General features: G+C 49.1%; 5 protein-coding genes across 7 annotated transcripts; 1 reads left to right on the forward strand and 4 right to left on the reverse strand.

Moving 5' to 3' along the window:
- The first annotated feature begins 1,032 nt into the window (after nucleotides 1-1,032).
- On the forward strand, nucleotides 1,033-3,413 carry LOC131262958 (leucine carboxyl methyltransferase 1). Its single transcript, XM_058265064.1, has 6 exons — nucleotides 1,033-1,067; nucleotides 1,193-1,491; nucleotides 1,587-1,770; nucleotides 1,837-2,188; nucleotides 2,253-2,447; nucleotides 2,511-3,413. Exons 2-6 carry the CDS (start codon nucleotides 1,276-1,278, stop codon nucleotides 2,545-2,547), a joined length of 984 nt encoding a protein of 327 aa, XP_058121047.1. The 5' UTR covers nucleotides 1,033-1,067; nucleotides 1,193-1,275; the 3' UTR covers nucleotides 2,548-3,413.
- Nucleotides 3,409-6,095, reverse strand: LOC131262957 (very long-chain specific acyl-CoA dehydrogenase, mitochondrial-like). Of its 2 annotated transcripts, none has more exons than XM_058265062.1 (4): nucleotides 5,918-6,095; nucleotides 5,277-5,469; nucleotides 3,727-5,208; nucleotides 3,409-3,650 (listed from the first exon to the last, which is right to left on the reverse strand). In XM_058265062.1, the coding sequence occupies exons 1-4, from the start codon at nucleotides 6,004-6,006 to the stop codon at nucleotides 3,510-3,512; spliced, it is 1,905 nt and encodes a 634-aa protein (XP_058121045.1). In that variant the 5' UTR covers nucleotides 6,007-6,095; the 3' UTR covers nucleotides 3,409-3,509. The 2 variants fall into 2 exon arrangements, with proteins under 2 accessions (XP_058121045.1, XP_058121046.1); XM_058265063.1 differs by lacking the exon at nucleotides 5,918-6,095 and adding an exon at nucleotides 5,527-5,600.
- Nucleotides 6,096-6,995: 900 nt separating this feature from the next.
- Nucleotides 6,996-9,011, reverse strand: LOC131265514 (very long-chain specific acyl-CoA dehydrogenase, mitochondrial-like). The gene is made up of 3 exons (XM_058267789.1): nucleotides 8,757-9,011; nucleotides 7,422-8,690; nucleotides 6,996-7,349 (listed from the first exon to the last, which is right to left on the reverse strand). Exons 1-3 carry the CDS (start codon nucleotides 9,009-9,011, stop codon nucleotides 6,996-6,998), a joined length of 1,878 nt encoding a protein of 625 aa, XP_058123772.1.
- A 356-nt stretch (nucleotides 9,012-9,367) lies between these two features.
- Nucleotides 9,368-11,388, reverse strand: LOC131267687 (very long-chain specific acyl-CoA dehydrogenase, mitochondrial-like). The gene is made up of 3 exons (XM_058270619.1): nucleotides 11,110-11,388; nucleotides 9,784-11,052; nucleotides 9,368-9,721 (listed from the first exon to the last, which is right to left on the reverse strand). The coding sequence occupies exons 1-3, from the start codon at nucleotides 11,386-11,388 to the stop codon at nucleotides 9,368-9,370; spliced, it is 1,902 nt and encodes a 633-aa protein (XP_058126602.1).
- Nucleotides 11,389-11,837: 449 nt separating this feature from the next.
- Nucleotides 11,838-20,828, reverse strand: LOC131266899 (very long-chain specific acyl-CoA dehydrogenase, mitochondrial-like). Of its 2 annotated transcripts, XM_058269584.1 has the most exons (7): nucleotides 20,697-20,828; nucleotides 20,351-20,532; nucleotides 19,936-20,281; nucleotides 16,519-19,861; nucleotides 14,001-14,360; nucleotides 12,573-13,835; nucleotides 11,838-12,495 (listed from the first exon to the last, which is right to left on the reverse strand). In XM_058269584.1, the coding sequence occupies exons 3-7, from the start codon at nucleotides 20,193-20,195 to the stop codon at nucleotides 12,355-12,357; spliced, it is 5,367 nt and encodes a 1,788-aa protein (XP_058125567.1). In that variant the 5' UTR covers nucleotides 20,196-20,281; nucleotides 20,351-20,532; nucleotides 20,697-20,828; the 3' UTR covers nucleotides 11,838-12,354. The 2 variants fall into 2 exon arrangements, with proteins under 2 accessions (XP_058125567.1, XP_058125568.1); XM_058269585.1 differs by lacking the exons at nucleotides 16,519-19,861; nucleotides 19,936-20,281; nucleotides 20,351-20,532; nucleotides 20,697-20,828 and adding an exon at nucleotides 15,131-15,322 and having other exon boundaries at nucleotides 14,001-14,430.
- Nucleotides 20,829-20,929: the final 101 nt, after the last annotated feature.

The following is a 20,929-nucleotide window of genomic DNA, read 5'->3' on the forward strand; positions in this document are numbered from 1 at the left end:
AAGCCGAAGGATGACCACGTTGACCGAGTTTTCCCCTCGCACACACGTGGGCCACGTTTTATTTATGGCGTCAATATTTTAATTGCTTCATGATAGAATAGGTCGTTTTTATGCTTGTCTGTTCCCACCAGAAATTCCCTTTACTTCCCGCCGAACGTTCCGGTGGCAGCGCCTTCGATCGATGATTTATGGTGGGCAGTAAAGGGAAAACTCGGGATAAGTTGCGCATCTAATGTGCCTTTCTTCAGTTATGTAAACATGTCTTTTACAATACAATTTTGCCCGCTATTCTACAGTTCTTTGTTGTGTAGAAATTACGATTGCACAGCCTTAAAGGCATAAGACGATTCTTTGATGTGTAATTTTATGATCAGTTGGGATCTAAAACCTTTCTTCTTTTTATATGAAATATATGCTAACAAGAAAAACAAACTTACATTTCTCCCTTATTCTCTACTTTCTATCATTTTCATATCTTACGTTTACTGCTAAAAACATTTCAGAATCGATTTGATATGGTTCATTAGGGTAATATAAGTTTTGAGTAATTCGAATTCGTTTGCATTGACAACGTAACCTGGCTTTAACCTTAACTAAAATTTCTTTTACCATATACCATATTTTTCTGGGCTAGTTTTTTTTCTCAAGAACTAGAGAAATTGGAAAAAAAACAATCGTTTTACAAAGTTGTGGGCCTTGAAACGATCTTTTATTTGGAGAATTTATTTGATTTTCAATTCCAACAAGGTTCCATCCAAGGTTTCTACACCACTTTCCGAACAGTATTTTTTTCAAAAAGTAAGAAGCACAGAAAAGCTTTTTTTACGAAGCTGTTTATCTTAAAAAAAGTGGTCATTTGAGGGATTTATCATGCAAATCGACCAAAGCACAAACAAATTATAAACAAAATGTCTGTTTCAACCGTCTTTTCAAAATTATGACCAAGGTGGTTACGGCTTGTTGTTTTGGAAAATGGTAAACGTCAGTTTAGCTCTGGCTAGCGAAAAAGAAAATCAATTGGATTAAACACCATTTGTTGATACACAGCTGTGAAAAATCTTCTAAAGGTTAGCAACAATCTTTCCGTGTATTATTGAAGTGAACGAAGCGAAAGGATGTCGCTTTTCGACTGCTTCTAGTCCCCGAAAGCAAGTGGTCAGTGGAAATCTGATACGTGTCGTTACTTTTCCAGGCGGTGCCTCCGTGTACAGACAAACATTTGATAAAAACCAACACCCAGTGCACAGAGGGCTGCGGCAGAAAAAAGTACTCCCAATGGATACGCCAGGATTTTATCCCTGCGACGAGGCCGTCATATCCACGAACGACGATGCGAGCAACTGCAAACGGTCGGCGGTGAAGCTGGGCTACTGGAAGGACGACTACATTGGCCACTTTGTGCGCAACCCGGATCGCAAGGCGCCCGAAATAAACCGGGGCTACTATGCCCGCGTCAAGGGTATTCAGATGTGCATCGAGAAATTTTTCAAGGTTAGCCGATGATGATGATGATGATGATGCGCATTGCGTGCAAAATATCAGCAAGCAGGGCAATACTGATTTGTTGATTTTTTCCTGCGTTTCAGAAAACCGGGGACAAATGCCAAATAATCAATCTCGGTTGCGGCTTCGATACGCTCTACTGGAGACTCCGGGATGCTGGACACATGGTGACTAACTTTGTCGAGCTGGACTTCCCCACCGTCACGTCGCGCAAATGCTACCAAATCAAACGAAATAAGATATTGCTCGAAAAAATCCACGTTGAAGGTAAGTTGAAAATCAAAGCCGCCTCTGAGCCGGATGTTTATGTTGATTCCCCTAACTTACTTCTAGATGGTGAAGTCCGCCTCAGTCCGACTGATCTGCACTCCACTAACTACCATATCGTCGGGGTGGACTTGCGCAACATCGACGAGGTGGCACAAAAGCTGCAGCAGTCCGAGATTGACTACAACGTACCAACAATCTTCCTGGCCGAATGCGTACTGGTGTACATCGAGTCGCAAAACTGCAACAATCTGCTCAAGTGGTTCGCGGCGAACTTCAAGACGGCCGCCTTTGTCAACTACGAACAGGTCAACATGAACGATCGGTTCGGTGAGGTGATGCTGAACAACTTGCGGCAGCGCGGGTGCAGTTTAGCCGGGGTGGATTCTTGCGTTTCCCTCGAAACTCAGATCTCAAGGTAGGAACTTCCTTCCCAACAAACGGCCTTTCGTACTTTTACGAAATTTCTCGTACATATTTAGATTTATGCAATGCAACTGGCACGGTGCCAGAGCGTGGGATATGGTGCAGATCTACAACAGCATACCCGCCTCGGAACGAGCCCGCACCGAGCGGATCGAGATGCTGGACGAAGGCGAGCTGTTGATGCAACTGTTCCAACACTACTGCATCTCGATCGCCTGGATAGGGGATCTGTTTCAGGACATCGAAATAACGTAAGCGTTTTCTCGCTCCATCAAAATTCAAATGTATTTTCTTACACCTTTCTCTCTCCACAGCGTTGAAAAGCAACTGTCTTCGCTAAATATAGATTAATCAAACCAACCATCGTGGGATCGTGAAATATATTAGAAGTATATTTTTCTCGACATGAACTACCAGCACGGGTGAAACCAGGACAAAAAGGGGCAAACAGAAAACCTCTACCATAACAATTCCCGGCCATCGGGATCGAAATTCTACTCTGCCTGAAGTAACTGAAAAGGAAACTCTACAATCAAATCCACAAGGACAAACATTTAGCACATGGTCGTGTATTTTAACGTTATTGCACAGTTCAATGTTCATACCGGGACTGTCTACATAGATCTAAGGCAGAAAGTTAATACCATGTACACCCAGATTTTCCTACAAAAGTACCACTTTCGTAAAATATCCTTATACAATACACCCTTTCTATCTTTCATCAACTTCTTTCTTTTCCGGACCTTTCAAACGTTTCTTCAAAAGTTACCTTCCATTAGCCAAAACGAAAAAAGAAACAAACACCCACAAAATGTAATTATCGAATTGATGTAAACTCGGTGTAGCATGTTGCGGCCAAGTAGGAAAAAGGCGCCAACCCATCCTCCGATCCCGGATAAGACTGTATTGGCTAGTTTTGTAGATAGGTTTTTGAAAACAAATTTGATACTGCAATAACGCACATCGCACATCTCGATTTTGCCTTGGTTAACTTATTAATTAGATAAAATGTGTATCTTCTTTTTTTCTATCAACTCTGCTCCCATTTTCCCGTCGAGTGCTGGGTCACGATGACAACTCAAACACAAAAGCAAGATTAATTTAATGTAGTATGAACGAAGTGAAGTAGACAGCGTTTCTAAGTTCCTTATTGTATCCGCGAATTTTGTTAATATTTATTTCTAATAAATCTAAAGCAACAGTCGTGTCAAACCGAATGAAACATTATCTTGAACTTTTATTCCTCTCAAGGGAAACAGAATTATCACATGCAGTATATTTAAAGCATACCATCGACACCAGTCTGGTCTTCGTTAAACAATTCCGACCGGATTCGACTGAACAATGCCTTGTTGAGAGCAGATATTTTTCGCGATTGAACTCATCGTGTCAAAGTTCTTTAGGAACACTCCACTGTTAATCCGTCGGATGTTAATTCTTACACGATCATTTGCCTGTGGAAGAAAACCGTAAAAAAATAGGATTAGGACACTTCTTACATCTTGTTTCAAGGTTCCGTTGGCGTCTTACCTCCACACACCATGCCTTTGCCATCAGCACCTCATGTTCGGCGGAAGGATGATTCTCGCGAATCGCTTTCGTCGCCCTGGATAGCACACAAGACATGGCGTAGATATCAATCGCTGAATCGGCCAGTCGCACCAGTAGGAACTGTTGGTCAACAATGCCCTTGCCATGTTTGATCAGTAGCGACTCGATGGTCTTTGAGAACCGATCGATACTATCCGCACACAGGTTGGCCGATTCCTTAAGCGGATCCGCCACGAACGTACTGAGATCAGTTCCACCGTAGCCGATGCTGCGGACAGCACGTCGTGAGCCCTCCTTGAAAATAAGGCCCAGATTAGCTGTTGGGTTTTTGAACGCACGCTGAAGCTCCTTTAGGTGTGATCCGGCGTACTGGATACCGGTGAGGGCCACGAACAGGCGCAGAATGTCGTTGGCACCTTCGAAGATGCGATAGATCCGAATGTCACGCAGAAACTTTTCCAGTCCACTCGATTTCATGAAACCATTGCCGCCGAGAACTTGGATAGCTTCGTCACACACATTCCAGGCTGCTTCGGAGGCAAAAATCTTCGAAATTGCCGCCTCCAGGTGGTAGTCCTTGTGCCCGGCATCCATGTTGCCCGAGATCATGTACCCCATCGATTGGCTCACGTACTGATTCATGGCCATGCGCGCCAGTTTCTCCTGGACGTTGCCAAAGTTTTCAATCTTCTGTCCAAACTGCACGCGGGTAGTCGCGTGTTCCGCGGCCTTTCGGATACAATGAGCCATCGTACCGGCCAGCGTACCCGACATACCGAATCGTCCGTTGTTGAGAATGTTCATCGCCACCTTAAATCCGTCGCCTTCTGCTCCGAGGACGTTCTCAATCGGGATCTTCACGTCATCGAAGTAAACTTCGGCCGTATTGGAGCACTTGATGCCCATCTTGTCCTCCGGCGGTCCTGTGGTGACACCCGCGAACGCACGCTCCACGATGAATGCCGTCACTTTATCCCTCTTTTGACCCGTCCTCGCATCGGTTACTTCGGTTTGCGCAAATACCGTAAACACGTTGGCTAATCCGCCTCCACTGATCCAGATCTTCGATCCATTCAGCACGTAGTGCTTACCATCGGCCGACTTTACCGCCCGACTGCGGATTGACCCTGCATCCGATCCCGAGCTTGGTTCCGTCAAACAGAACGCTGCGATCGTCCCACCGGTCGTAACTTGCGGGAGATACTTCTGCTTCTGTTCCTCCGTTCCGTACAACAGGATGCCCTTCCAGCCGATACTCTGATGGGCACCGAAAACAACGGCCAGCCCCAGATCGATCGCACCGACCAGTTCTCCCATCCGTGCGTACCCCGTGTTCGGAAGGGCGAGCCCTCCGAATTCCTCTGGCGACTGCATTCCCATCAAACCCATCTCCCACATGCTCTGGAAGGTGGCCTCATCCGGTCCACCGTTCTTTTCCGCCTGCACGGGATCGTAGTCATTCTAAAAAGGCAAAAAGAAATTCATTCAACTAATGGCCCATAAGAGGCTTTGGCAGGGGACCAACCTACCAAAAAGCGTGAAACAGGGTCAACCAACGAGCTGACGAGTTCCTTCTGTTCCGGCTTGAGCGCGTCCGGGAAAGGGAACACCTGCAGCGGTTCTACCTCACCACGGAACAAATTCGCCATGTACGAAGTGTTGACCGTGGGCGCAGGCGAGGCCTTTTTCACCGGTTTCGTTTGCGGGGCTGCCGAAAGGCATCTATAATAAAAAAGATAGAATTAAATGTAAAATTTTTCGTTTAAAATATACACACACAGAGAACAATGGAATTCCCTTAAGGCCCATATCAATCGTCAGAAAGAACTTCTTGAGTGCGTCACCGTTTACCACATAGTAAGGAAGCCGCCACACTCCGCATTATCTCATATCAGTTGAGCTGTATAAGACAGTGTCCTCCTCGTTCCAAAGTTCACGGCCTTCTACGACATATCGCTGAGCCACAGGGCAGTGTGCCAGTTGAAGAGACAAAATCGCCAAGTCACTTAGCGATGTGATATCATCACGGATTTGCGCGAAACCGCCAACGAGCTCGGGGTCGCGGGGTCCAAAGTCCACACACTCCGTTGAATCGAATCGCAGGGGGCTGGGCACTTTTTGCTGTGGCATACTTTCACTCCCAACAATTTGCCTTCTGCCAACAACTTACCTGTTGCTGTTCTGCATCCAAGAAGGCGTTCCTTGGTTACGAACCGAGGCACTTCCGTTGGACAAAATTATGCGATGAAAACGAAACATTTTCGCTGCCAACTTTTAACTCCTAATAAACAAACGAACGGCGATGACGATTGCGAGCAGTTTGAGCAGAACGTACACCAGCAGCACCAAACGACGTTCGTCAAACGAATGAGCAGATAGATGTTTGAGGAGTTTGCCGAGCCGCGGGAATCATACTTTTTATTGTGTTGGTCGCTCGCGCCTGCCTTTCAAAAGCCCCATTCTCTCGCGAGTTTGGGGAACATCCCCATTCATGTATGCTATGCTCTCGCGTATTTTTTCGCGTTTTTCCTCTAACACGTGGAACGGCGAAGGTGGCTTTGTTTATCAACATGTGCGTTCGTTGACACCACAGGGTGTATCCATTTTAAAAAAAACCACAGCATCCGAACTAAAGTTAAATAATTTTTACTCGTGTGTTGCCGTACAGCAATTCACACAAAAGTATAAAAATGAGACATTCTTATTCACGAGATCTTGTATTAAGTAACATTGTGAAATTCTAAATTCTCGTGGCTTTCAAGCATTATCAAAAGAACGAGTAGAACTTAATATTTCTGTAATGAAATTCTGTTAAATTTTTCTGGACTTACCTAGACGAAAGATTCAGTAGAGCCTTTGAGGAGTGCTCATTGCGGGAAAGAACCAAACCACCAAAACGCAGCATTTTTGTATTGGATTCGAATCACAAACCACCAGCAAAACACGCTTCAAAAACGGTACCAATCTCGGGAGGCCAGAAACGCAACTGAGTTGCCAGCAGTTGCATCGCGGCAGTAGTATTCATTTTCCTTACATGCCCCCAAAAAACGTGCCCGAATGGGACAGATTTGCACGAGCAGCGGGAATTAGCCAGGAATTGATAAGTTTAACCGGTTTGCCGGCATTACGATAAATGACACACTTTTTTCCCTTCACAGAGATAACGAAAAACCGGTCCCCTTTCTACTTTTCATCACCAACACGCATTTATTGTTCAGTGCGGGTTTATCTAAAAATATCGTAAAACTTTAATCAATCTCCAGTGGATTAGTGTGCGCAACGCCGCGCCGTTCGGACACGTTCCGCGCCACCAGTGCCATCCGTTGATAATGGTTCTGGAAGGCGGTCGAGTGAATCCGGTTCAAATTGCGGTGCACCCGATTGCTAGCCTCCTGGCACCACAGCTGCGCCATCACGAGCTCATGCTGAGCCGACGGTAATCCCTTCTTCGAGGACCGGGTAGCACGCGACAGCACGGTCGCCATGGTGTAGATATCGATGACGCAGTCGGCTACCCTGGCCAGCTGGAACTGACGTTCAACGATGCCCTTGCCGTGCTTCGCGAGCAGAGATTCGATGGTTTGGCTGAACTTGTCCACGCACTGGAAGGAAGGAATCAGACATGTGGACAGTTAAGGTAGTATGTTCTGTAGGGGTCATTTACGCTAACTTACCTCGGCGCACTGTTTGGCAGCGTTCTGTAGTTCTTTCGCCACGAATGGAGTTAAATCAGTTCCTCCTACTCCAACCTTGCGTCCGGCACGTTTCGATCCTTCCGCCAGAACCACTCCTATATTTCCCAGAGGATTCTTCAACGCCTTCTGAAGCTCCCGAAGATCTTTTCCCGCATGCTGGATTCCGGTTAAGGCGATAAACATTCGCAACACATCGTTCGCACCCTCGAAGATTCGGAAGATCCTCATATCCCTGAGAAACCGCTCCAATCCACTGGACTTCATGAACCCATTGCCTCCGAGCAGCTGAATGGCTTCGTCACATACGTACCACGCCGCTTCCGTGCAGAACACCTTGCTAACGGCCGCCTCCAGATGGAAGTCCACCGATCCCTTATCCATATTTCCTGCCACCATGTAGGTGAGACTCTGCGCCACATAGTGGTGGGTAGCCATCATGGCCAGTTTCTCCTGGACGTTCTCAAACTCGATCAGCTTCCTCTTGAACTGCACACGACTGGTCACGTGTTCGGTGGCTTTTTCGATGCACGTTTTCATCGTTCCCGAAAGCATAGCACCAAGGCCGAACCTACCGGAGTTGAGGATGTTCACGGCAATCTTGAACCCACTGCCGATCTCCCCCAGGACGTTCTCCACCGGCACTTTGGCATCGTCGAAGAATATTTCTGTCGTAACGGAACACTTAATGCCCATCTTATCTTCCGGTGGTCCCGTGCTAACACCCTCGAACTGTCGCTCAACGATGAATGCCGTCATTTTGTTTTTCTTTTCACCCGTCTGCGGATCGGCCACTTCCACCTGGGCGAAGGTGGTGAAGATGTTCGCGATTCCACCACCCGAGCACCACAGTTTCGAACCATTCAGGATGTAATACTTCCCACAGGGACTCAGGATCGCTTTCGTTTTCACCGAGGCGGCATCGGAACCCGTACCCGGTTCGGTAAGTGCAAACGCTCCAAATACGCGACCCGAACTCAGCTGAGGTAAGTACTTTTCCTTCTGTTCCTTCGTGCCGTACAGCATTATACCTTTGGTGCCGATGGTCTGATGCGCTCCGGCGTAGATGCACATACCAAGATCGTAGCCGCCGGAGATCTCGGACAGCCGCACCGACTGAGAATTCGATAGTCCTAACCCACCGTACTCGGTGGGAATAAACGGACCGAGAAATCCCTGATCCCACAACGCGTCCACAACCGCCTGGTCGACGTTGGCCGTTGCATCGTTTCGAGCGGCATCGTTTACTTCCTACAATGCAAAACAAACTCTTTTAGAATACGGGCTATTGCTCCACACCACCGTTCCACTCCTTGCCTGGTAAAATTTAACCGTTGGATCAACAAACGCCTGCACGTATTCCTTCTGCTCGTCGCTCAATGGCTCCGGATACGGAAACAGTTCGGCCGTTTGTAGTTTCCCACTGAACACGTTCATAACGAACGATCGGTTCGGTTTCAGCTGCTCTTTGCTTTGCAACGTGGGACCGAGGGACACATTCCGAATGGCACTTCGAAGCAACATCTGCCGAACCTGACAAACTGACACGGAATTCACGCACGTTTTTAACATTTTATTACTGGTATGCTATCTGATCAGGAACCACAACGGAACTAAGGCTGACCGGATTCGAAAAACACTTTAAATCACCACCATTTGGTGTTGCTTACATTTTTTTTTAATTTAATCCTACGTCTGATATCAATCAAAAACATCACTATCTACGTATTGACATGTTGTTTTTGCGTCTGCAAATGGAGTTTGGATATCGTTTCGGGTGAAAAAGGCTTATGATATGACCCCCCCATGGCGCGGGAAATTCCAAACCTCGATTCCATAGTCGGAGGGGTCTGGGACTCGTGACCAGAGCTTATCTAACATGAAAGCAAGACACACCTAAACGCGATCCGATAACTGATTTATTCGGTTCAGTCAATTTCGTTCGGATTCGTGTACGGTAATCCTCTTCGCTCGGAGACGGTCTTTGCGATGGTGGCCATTCGACGATAGTTCTCTTGGGAAGCCCTCGAATGGATTCGGTTTACGCTCGAAAGGACACGCTCATTCGCCTCCTTGCACCAGATCTGAGTCATCAGAACTTCCTGCTCGGCCGATGGAAGACCGAGTCGAACTGCGCGGGATGCTCTAGAAAGGGTGGTTGCCATTGCGTAGATATCGATGGCACTGTCGGCCACCCTTGCCAGCAGAAACTGCCGTTCTGTTATGGCTTTTCCGTGTTTAAGAAGCAGAGATTCTACAGTTTGGCTGAATATATCGATGCTCTGTGAAGAAGAAGAAGGTAACGTTAGGGTGTGGACATGCAACATAACAAAAACCTCTCTACCTCAGCACACTGCTTGGCAGCGTTGTGTAGTTCCTTCGCAACGAAAGGGCTCAAATCCGTACGTCCCATTCCAACCTTGCGCTCAAAACGCCTGGAACCTTCTGCCAGAATCACTCCTATATTTCCCAGTGGGTTCTTTAGCGACTTCTGAATTTCCTGTAAGCTTTTTCCCGCCTGTTGGATACCGGTCAAAGCGATAAACATTCTCAGTACATCGTTCGCACCCTCGAAAATGCGAAAAACACGAATATCTCGAAGGAATCGCTCCAATCCGCTCGACTTCATGAACCCATTGCCTCCGAGCAGCTGAATGGCTTCGTCACAGACGTACCACGCCGCTTCCGTGCAGAACACCTTGCTAACGGCCGCCTCCAGATGGAAGTCCACCGATCCCTGGTCCATGTTACCGGAAACCATGTACGTCAAACTCTGTGCCACATAGTGGTGGGTAGCCATCATGGCCAGTTTCTCCTGGACGTTCTCAAACTCGATCAGATGACGCTTGAATTGCACACGACTGGTCACGTGTTCGGTGGCTTTTTCGATGCATGTTTTCATCGTTCCCGAAAGCATTGCACCCAGGCCGTAGCGGCCCGAATTCAGGATGTTCACGGCAATCTTGAAACCACAACCGATCTCCCCCAGCACGTTCTCCACCGGCACTCTAACGTCATCCAGAAACAGCTCATTCGTGACCGAACACTTTAGGCCCATCTTATCTTCCGGCGGTCCCGTGCTAACGCCTCCGAAACTTCGCTCCACGATAAATGCCGTCATTTTGTTACGCTTCTCTCCTGTCTGCGGATCGACCACTTCCACCTGAGCGAAGGTAGTAAACACGTCCGCCAGGCCTCCGCCCGAAATCCACAGCTTCGAACCGTTCATGAGGTAATACTTCCCACACGAACTTAGTACGGCCTTAGTTTTAATAGACGCTGCATCCGATCCAGAGCCGGGCTCGGTCAATGCGAAAGCTCCAAACACACGGCCCGTACTCAGCATGGGCAAATACTTTTGTTTCTGTTGCTCGCTACCGTACAGGAGAATTCCTTTCGTGCCGATACTCTTATGGGCGCCGATCATCAAACTCAAAGAGAGATCGTAACCACCACTGATTTCGGCCATCAGCACCGACTGCACGTTGCAAAGTCCTAATCCACCCAGTTCGGGTGGTACATACACCGAAAGCAACCCAAGGTCCCACAGGGCATCGATGGTTTTGGAATCCACATTACTCGTATCATCATTTCTCACCGCATCGTTGACTTTCTACAAGCATTCCAAAACATTAGTCATTTGTGAAATGTTGTACAACAAGATACTTACCGTGAAAAATCTATGCACCGGATCGACCAACGCCCGTGCGTACTCTTTCTGCTCCTCGTTCAATGGCTCCGGATAGGGAAATAGTTCGGAAGTTTGCAGTTTACCACTAAACAAGTTCATCATAAAGGAACGATTTGTGTTGGGTTTCCTCTCTAAAGAGGCAGAAGGATTTGCCTCTGCAAAATGTGTGGTATTCGAAGTGAACAAGGCCACTGTCGGTGGCCGTAAAACTAACCGACTCTTTCGAGTCACCACAGGCCAAATGGCGGAGTGTAACATTCTGGAGGTGCAACTTGTTACCGTGACTGACCTGAACTGAACTCTGTCAAAGGTCTATTAATGCTTTCTCACCTAGAGAACCGCATTCCCTTATCCGGCCATGGTTATTTTTAACGACAACAAAGTCCACTTGAGTAAGATAAATGGCATTAAAAGAACTCCACGTCATAAGAAGGGAAAGTGGGAGCGTTTTAAAGCAAGGTCAGTTCCTTGTTTGGTATCACGAATTTCGCAACTTTGACGTGCAAATTTGTTTATCTCCGCAGCATAACGATAAGCTTTGCGAACTTTGGGCTGCAAAGGTTGGTCAGGTTTCAAGGAACACCCATGCTTTTTCATTTTTCCGACATAGTAGCCATCGAATCAGTATATCTTTCCGTGTTGTCAATAGAGGAGTGTCCATGAAACGCATTCGGATTGAAGTGGACGAGAGCTGAAACGCAACCGCATTTTGAATTATGAAACAATTGGTCTATTTCCGTTGCCCGGTTCATTACAAGGCCGCGGTAATTGGCTACAGAGTGAGGTTGTATGTACATTATTACTTTTTTAAACTTACATAAGTAATGCCTCTATAGTTGCTTGGTGATGCTGTCTTTACACATAAAAAAAAATCATAGCAAGCGGTGGAATCGTGGTCGTAAATAAGCAAAAAAATATAGGAGTACCGAAAGAGACTCCCTCGATAACATAATCTTAGCGAAATAAGTTGTCTAAGCATTGAAACGAACGAAACGAAATTAAACTATTATCCCTCCTATCACACATTTCCTACAGTGCTCCTCTGTTTCCAATGTACTGAGCGTTTCTGCTGTCAGCGGATCGATCAGCGGATGGACAACATTGGTCGTTGGTTAACTCAAAACACGCGCGCACGCACACACTTTTGCAAAGATTCACTTTTGTAACTTTCTCCAGAAAAGTATTGGGAATCCCGGGGGTGGTGTGTCGGTCCCAGGTCACAGCTTAATCGATGTCCAGGGGATTGTTGTGTGCAATTCCGTTGTTGGCACAAATGTTCTTCGAAATCTGTGACATAACACCGTAGTTTGTCACGAACGACTCGTTGTTGATTTTTCGAATATTTACACGCACTCGATCACTCGCCTGGGGAGAATGTGGAAAAGGGAAGGAATTTGTGAAAATTAATTCGAGAAAACCGTCTACTGACATTCTTTACTTACCTCATGACACCATGCCTTGGTCATCAACACCTCGTGCTCGGCCGATGGAAGATCTTTTTTCACCGACCGGCTTGCCCGCGAGAGAACGACCGCCATCGAGTACGTGTCGATGGCCGCATCCGCCAGCCGATTCAGCAGGAACTGCTCATCGACAATCTTCTTGCCGTACTTGATCAGCAGCGATTCAACAGCCTGCCCAAATAGGTCGATACACTCCGAACACTGCTTCGCCGACAATTTCAACGGTTCCGCCACGTACGCGCTCATGTCCGTTCCACCGTATCCGATGCTGCGGATTGCACGGCGCGAACCTTCCTTGAAGATCAGTCCCATGTTGGTGGCAGGGTTTTTGAACGCACGCTGCAGCTCCTTTAGGTGTGATCCGGCGTACTGGATGCCGGTGAGGGCCACGAACAGTCGGAGGATATCGTTCGTACCCTCGAAGATTCGGAAAATACGCAGATCACGCATCACGCGCTCCAATCCACAGTCCTTCATGAAGCCCATACCACCGAGGATTTGGATCGCTTCGTCGCACACGTACCAGGCGGACTCGGAGGCGAACACCTTCGAAATGGCCGCCTCCAGGTGGTAGTCCTGCGAGCCCGTGTCCATGTTACCGGAGATCATGTACGCCATCGATTGGGTCGCGTAATGGTGCATTGCCATCTTGGCCAGCTTCTCCTGAATACCGCCATACGTTTCAATCTTTCGTCCAAACTGAACACGATTCGTCGCATGCTCGGCCGCCTTCTGGATGCAGGCACGCATCGTTCCGGAAAGGGTGGCCGCCATACCGAACCGTCCATTGTTGAGAATGTTCATCGCCACCTTAAACCCATTGCCTTCACCTCCGAGGACGTTCTCCATCGGTATCTTTACGTCTTCGAAGTACACTTCGGCCGTGTTGGAGCACTTGATACCCATCTTGTTCTCCGGCGGGCCACTGCTGACCCCACCGAAACCCCGCTCGACGATGAACGCCGTCACCTTGTCCTTCTTTTGGCCCGTCTTCGGATCCTCGATCTCGGTCTGAGCAAACACGGTCATGACGTCGGCAATGCCACCATTCGAAATCCAGATTTTCGAACCGTTCAGTACGTAGTGCTTTCCGTCGGCCGACTTTACAGCCCGACACCGGATCGAACCGGCATCGGAGCCCGAGCTGGGCTCGGTGAGCGCGAACGCAGCGTACGTCTTGCCGGTGGACACCTTCGGAAGATATTTTTCCTTTTGCTCCTTGGTTCCGTAGAGCAAAATACCCTGTTGTAAAATAGATGTGTATCGTTATCGGACGGTTCGATGAAGGGCGTTTAAAGATCGTCCCTGGTCGAAAGTCTAACCCTACGTCTGACTCAACGGATCAAACACCCACTGTCATCCACGTGTTATCCCGTTATCAAATACGGAATCGCACTGATTACCTACCTTAAACCCGATGCTTTGATGCGCACCGATGAAAATGCCCAGTCCGAGATCTTGACCACCGATAATGTCGCACATGCGCGAGTACTGGGTGTTGTTCAGCCCGAGTCCACCGTATTCCGGCGGTACCTGGAGCGAAAAGGCGCCCAGCTCCCAGAGCGCCTCGGTGGTCTTTTCGTCGATCGAGGCGTTCGCATCGTTTTTGACGGGGTCGTTGACTTCCTCGAAAAACTTCGTCACCGGATCGACGAACGCAGCGATGTACTCCTTCTGCTCGGCATCTAACGCTTCCGGGTACGGGAATACTTGGGCCGGTTGGACCTCACCGCGAAAGATGTTCGTGAGGAAGGACATGTTGGGACGCTGCTTTTCCGCCTCGACCGGTGCCGCGGCCTGCTCGGCCCGCTTCACCTGCGGCGCCGCGGAAAGGCATCTAAAAGGGAACGAAAAATAGGAATGAAGCAGTGTTTCTTTATCAAATTTTGTACGCCTGGAATCCCATTCCAGTTTCGTCTGGATAAGCGGTATCTTATCAATCTCCGACACCATTGAACGGCCAGTCGATAGCTTGTACAAAAGATTACCCACCGGGTTCTTCTAACAGTATGGGCATTCATTTTTAAGCCGATGGTAAATGTAAAGAAAAATATTATACTTTAACCCCCATCGTGTTCTGCTTTCCACGAGCCATCTCACACGTGAACGTATATGTCAACATCACCCTCATCAACGCCTGCTGTGTTGTGGTTGTTTACGTAAATTGCTTCACTTTGCCGTCCATCGTCCACAACAGCCATCGTGTTCAACGATGATACGAAAGAGCAAAGTCCACTTTCCCCCCTGGCGAGACTGGTTGCCTTTCGTTGTTGATCCCCTTGGCGGAGAATCCGTTTCGTACAAAGTTGATAACCACCGAAACGCTCGTGTAGCCTGTGACCTATATTTTTCTTCTTGCTTCCTTTCTTTTGTTTGTTCGCCCAATCGAACGAAAACAGGAACCATCAAGGACTCAAGGTCATTGCTATGCGGATTCAGAGTGGAAGCTGTTACTCAACGTAACGCAACCCGCCGTGAAGTTTTACTTTTTATCCATGCTACTATAAATAGTTGATCGTTTTGGCCACTATTATTACCTTCGGAGCTCGATGCCCTTCACCTTCTGGCCGTTACGAACGACAAGCTGCCCAAAGCGAAGCATTTTGAGGGAAAATCACTTTAAAACTTTACAAACGCACGACTAATTATTTACGACGAACGAAACAAAGCGTACCACAAACGATAATGAACGGATTGCGAGACGACGACGGGATTTCTACGTGTTTACTTGCTGCCGTCTGTGACAGTAATGGTTCTTCAGCACTTCTCAGCTGCTGCAGCAGCTAGTTTGCTGAATACCCCCGACGATTGCCTTGTTCACTTCCCCCTTCCAACCCGTTGTATTACCCACGAGTGCAGCAAACACATGGGATTTCGTCAGCATGCGACAAGCAATAGTTTGAAAACAACATTCCGTTTAAATGCCGCCTGTTAGCTTCTAGACAATTGGGCTGCCTTTTAAGCTGTAAATAATTAGAAAATAATTTAAAATATGTATGTCCCTGCCTGTGCATGTATAAGCCATAGTTTTCATTTCCAATTTCACGTTGTTGTATAACATCATTTTTTTCATCCACGATTGTTACTCAGAAAGGTAGGCTGTGTTTCCATTACTTTCACCTTTTCCGTACGCGGGTTAAATCAAACTTATTACAATAAGTTTTTATAATTTAAGTGCGAGGTATCGGGTTAAAGGATAATCACAAGCAATATTTCGTATCTTTCTGTAAATTTTTTAAAAGCAAGTACACCACACGCAAATGTGGTTCATTGATTTAACTTGAAGTAGATAAATATTTTAAAAATTTAATCAAACATGTTAAGCATGATTTGAATACCCTTTCATTAACGTTAATAAAAGGCGTACAAAATTTGATGTTACTCTGAGTTTTATTGGTCATGACTACTAATGCTGGCATATCGCAGAACAAATACACACCTACACCTACGGGATGACTAACTTTTTTTAGTGCATGGATTAAACTTCCTGGATTATGATTAAGCTGTGATTTGCTGCTCCTTTTCTTAGGTTTAAACATTTAAAACGAGTTTACGAAAGCTTCGGACTACTGCTGCTTCCGCCTCCTGTCGCCGTCGTCGTCGTCGTCGTCGCGGTGGTCGGTGGTTTCGCCTTGGCCTTTTTGGCTTCCTCGTCACTGCTACTCTCGCTATCACTGTCACTGCTGCTGGTCGACGACGGTTCCCGTGCTTTGCTGTTTTGCTTCGCCGGAATGGTATGGGGGAATTCTTTGCCCTTCACCGTCAGACCCTCCTGTAGCCGCTTCAGTGCCGTCCGGTTGATATTCTCCAGGCAGGTCATCGTCAGACCCTCGTCGAGCGCTACCAGCGCCTCTTCGGGTTTGCCGTTCGCGATCAAAATGTCGATCAGACAGCTGTAGATAAGCCCCTTGCCCTTCTCGGCTACCTGCGAATCGCGGAGCGCGTCTATGAGCCGCCGACAAAGGGCTTCATTTTTTGTATCACGCGCTTGCTGGATAATCTTTTGGAACATAATACGCGAGCTGTCTTTTAGGTGCCGATCCCAGATGGCACCGGCTCGCTCGCTATCACCGACGATGAAGTAGTGCGTCCAGAGAGCGTTGATCGGTGCACGGAGATCCCACTTGGCGTACCGCTCCGCCAGCTGTTCGTATCGTTCGTGCAGTTCCGGATGCTGCGACAGTATCCCGGATGCGCCACCGATGGGGAAATGTTTCGACTGCAGCAGTGCCTCTTCCTTGCTCTGCACTCGATCGAGCGCTTCCTCCAACCGGCGCAGGTACTGTTCCGCATTGCCACTGGACACGTTCGCATGGCACAAACGATTGTCGAAGGAAACCTGTCGTTTCAGGTCGTCCGAAATGAGTGTTCCGATGCGCTCGAACGTTGCCACGTCGCCACTGATCGCCAGTTTGTTGAGGTAAAACTTGAACGTGCGCGGAATGGGGAACAGTTTCTGCTCCAGAAGTTCCAACACCATCTTGGTGGCTTCGGTAAGCCGCTCCCGGTTTACCAGCGATTCTATAATGGCCGACTGTTCGGTAAGATTAAGCTTTGTGCCCGCCGCCATCGATTCGTACGCGGCCAGGACGCGATCGTGGTTGTTTGCCTTGATTGCTGCCTTTAGCTCACGCAGGGCAGGATTTGCCTGAGTTCGTTGCTGCCTATCCGCCGCCGTCGACGCCGTTGGTGCGCCGCGGGTTGACTCTTTGGTTGCTTTCGTGCGTGCACCTGGACCTCCGCCGTTTGCCGCCGCGGAAGATGACTTTTTCGTCTCAGCCGCGCGAGTGGTACGTGGCTCCGGAACGACAAACGGTACCTCGTATCCGTTCGTCTTTAAAAACTGTGCCAGCTCCGTCATGAAAGCGTCCGACGGTGCGACACTTTCCTCCTGCATGCGCGTCCACAGCCCGAGCGCTTTGTCCGCATCCTTCTCGTGGATGTAGCTCTGCAGCAGCTTGTGGTAGATCTCGGTGCGATCGATGTGACTGAGGTCCTTGGTGGCCTCCATGAGCCCCTCGAGGCTGGCCGTTTTGCCCTCCTGCTGGTAACGCTCACAGGCCGTCTGGATGCGCGCGTACCGAGTGCGCAGGCCGGGAGTTTCGAGGATTTTACGCGCTTGCCGGATGCGGCCGCAGTCGACGAACGCAAACACCAGATCGTACAGACTGTTGACCTCACCGTGTACCTCCGTGCTGAGATCGGTCAGACGCTGCAGGTTGGTGGCATCTTCCGCCTGAATCAACCGACACGTGAGCTCCGTCTTCCACGGTGTCATGCGGTACTTTTGGCAGATGTCCGCAAACGTACCCATGGCCGACGTTAGATCATCGCGCACCAGGTGCACCTTTATCAACGATCCAAGGAATATGTTTTGCGCCTTGATATAGCCCTGACCGATCAGATGATCAAACATTTGGTTCACCTGCTGCACTTGGCCTTTCTCGGCGAGAATGTTCAGCAAACGCCAGCAGGCACTGTTGTACACAAAGTCCACCTCCTCCCTTGGGGGCTCTTCTTTGCTGTTCTCCTTCAGAAACTGTAGCGCCTCGTCGAACCGTTCCGTTTCGAGCATACCCTGCGCCAACCGGACCACCTTCACCCGATCGAGCACGAAGTCGGGTTGTTTGGCTTTGACGCTCTTCAGCAGCCCAATCGCTTCCTCGAGTTTTCCGTTCGTGGCGTACAGTTCAATCACAAGCCCGTAGATCGCCGGACTAATGACGTAGTTCTCGCCTTCGAGCTTTTCCATCACTTCGGCTGTTTTGGCGACGTCATTCGCACGGATCGTCGACCGGATGAGCTGCGATTTGAGTGCATTGGTGTTCTCCTTCCGGCTCTCCATTTCTGCAATCAGACGCTCCAGCTGAGGGATGGAGAGACTCGCGCTCGCGGGCTTCTGTCGCTGGGCCGTCGCCGTCTGCGTACGATCCCGTTGTTCCCGTTCCAGCTCGATCGGTTCCAAATCACCCGCCGCCAGCTTCGACAGAAGGCCAGAAATTTCCGCCGTCATCTCCCCACCCATACGCTCCTGGATCTTCTCCGCCAGCCCGTGGCTAATGGAAAGCCCTTGCGCAACGAATCCGGTGAGAATTTTCTGCATCATTTCCACGCGATCGGTTTTGAAGGTGACCAGCGCATCGTAGATAATGCAACCCAGTGTTTCCGCCTGCATCGCTTCCACGCTGCTGCTGTTGTTGGTGACCGCCCCTTCCGTTCCCTCAACTCCTCCTCCAGCGGGTTGGTCGGTTTCCTCTTCGGCGGACCGAGACCGTTTCAGTCCATCGTAGAGCGAACGCGCAAAGCGCACGTACGATTCATAATCCCGCGTCTGATAGAGGGCCTGCACCAGCGGTTTCCGGTAAACGCCGGGTGAATAGTACGCCCGATAGCGGGACGCAATGTTGGCCGCCTCTTTGAGATTGTTCCGCTCGAGGGCGACGTACGCGCAGCTTGAGCTGGCAACGGCCGACGAAATGCCGGCACTACGAAGCAACTGAATGACGATGTCGTTGTTCGTCACGGGCAGGTTCGGAACGGCGTACTCGCGGACCGTTTCGCTGCTCGGGTAGATGTTAAACTTCTCCGTCATCGACCGCAGCACGTACAGCACGTTCTCGGTGCGTGCCTCCTTCGTCATCGTTGCATCGCCGCTGGTACACATGAGGGGCCAGAAAAAGTGCTGCCGAATCGGTTGATTCTGTTGCGACAGTTCCTGCAGTAGCTCGAAGCTCAGCTCAACCGAGCCACTCTTGAGGGCCGTCTCGAGCGCAATTAGAAATGCACGATCGTTCATGCCGCTCTGCTGAAGCTCACGGCAAATTTCAATCACCTTGGCCGCGGGACGTTTTGCACGAACCAGCTGGCGTACCAGAAAGCTGCCCGTGTTTGCCAGCTCACCGTCGTTCTTCGATGCCCGGGGCATCGTTCGGAGCAGCTTCATTCCGACCTCCTCTTGGCCCTTGTTGATGAGCCGAAGGATGACATTTACCGCGTCCTGATTATAACCGGCTTGGCGACGAATTTTCTCCACCAACTGATCCACTCGCTCGGCGTGTCCGTTCGCAGCGAGCGTGTAGATTACCTCCAGGATGTCCTTGTCGAGCAGGAATATTTCCTTCTGTTCGCATGCGTCCATCGTCTTGCAGATGTAGTCAATGTCACCTTTCCGAGCGTACCCGCACAGGAGTGTCGTGTAGGTGTCGGCCGATGGTTGCAAACCTGCCTGGGCCATTACCGCCAAAATACCGGTGGCTGATTCGAGATCGCTAAAAAAATGGGTTTAAAATTGGGAGTTCAAAGACCAATTGATCCCAGGCCAAAGTCCACGGGGAGTACTTACTCGGCCTGCGAGTGTCCCATGATGAGTGCGTTGAAAACGTACTCGTTCACCGGGAGTTGCTTTTCGCGCATGTATTCCAATATTTTCGTCGCACCCTCGATGTCACCCTGCTGACAGTAGCGGGAAATGAGCCGCTGGTAGGTGACTCGGTTCGGTTCGATGCCTTTCGACTGCATATCGGCCAGAAACTCGGTCGGTGAGAATGGATGCTCGTTGTCCAGGTACACACGCAGCAGCGCGTTGTAGTGCGAAACGTCCATGGCAACGTTCAGGTTCTTTAGCGTTTTCCATATTTCCTGCACCAGTGCCGTCCGTACTTCGGGCAATTCTTCCGGCACTAGGTTGCCTGTCCGTTAAGGGTAACAACATTCAGTTCGACTCACATAGAAGAAAATTTGTAGGTAAAGTAACTTACCACAACAGCGTATCACCAGCAGTGACTGTGCGCTCGTTGCCGATCGATTGATTCGTATCTCTTCCAGGACCTCCTCCAGGTCCCGCCTGGAGATCCGGCCAGACCTACGCACATCCTCGTCCAACCGCTTGAGCGAGCGATCCAGCCCACTCTTGCTGTTGATGGCGGCCGTAGCAAAACCACTGTAAAAGAAACCATTTGTCCATCAGCAAACGGCCGTTCATTGCAAACATCGCCGAAGAAATTTGTGTTACAAGTTGCGTAATTATACCGGCTACCCCCGGGATGGGGTCGCACGTGCCGAGCTTTACCTCGGCAAACATGGCCACACCTAGCCCTAGCATACCTTGTGAAATTACCGCACAAACATTGCGTTTGCTGCACGAAACTGCTCTCGGTTTCGCGGGCAGTGTTAAACACTAAGTTTCTGGCGAAACCCGCGAAATAACGCACGAATTTACTCGACCGCAATATAGAGGCCATGATTACAGACTGCAAGAAAATGCGTGTGCGTTTGACAGCCCCGTTTTGTTCTATCGATTTTGACAGCTTGTTGTTTTCGGTACCAATCAAGGTTCG

The sequence above is a fragment of the Anopheles coustani genome, chromosome 2 (genome assembly GCF_943734705.1).
Source record: "Anopheles coustani chromosome 2, idAnoCousDA_361_x.2, whole genome shotgun sequence".
NCBI lineage: Eukaryota > Metazoa > Arthropoda > Insecta > Diptera > Culicidae > Anopheles > Anopheles coustani.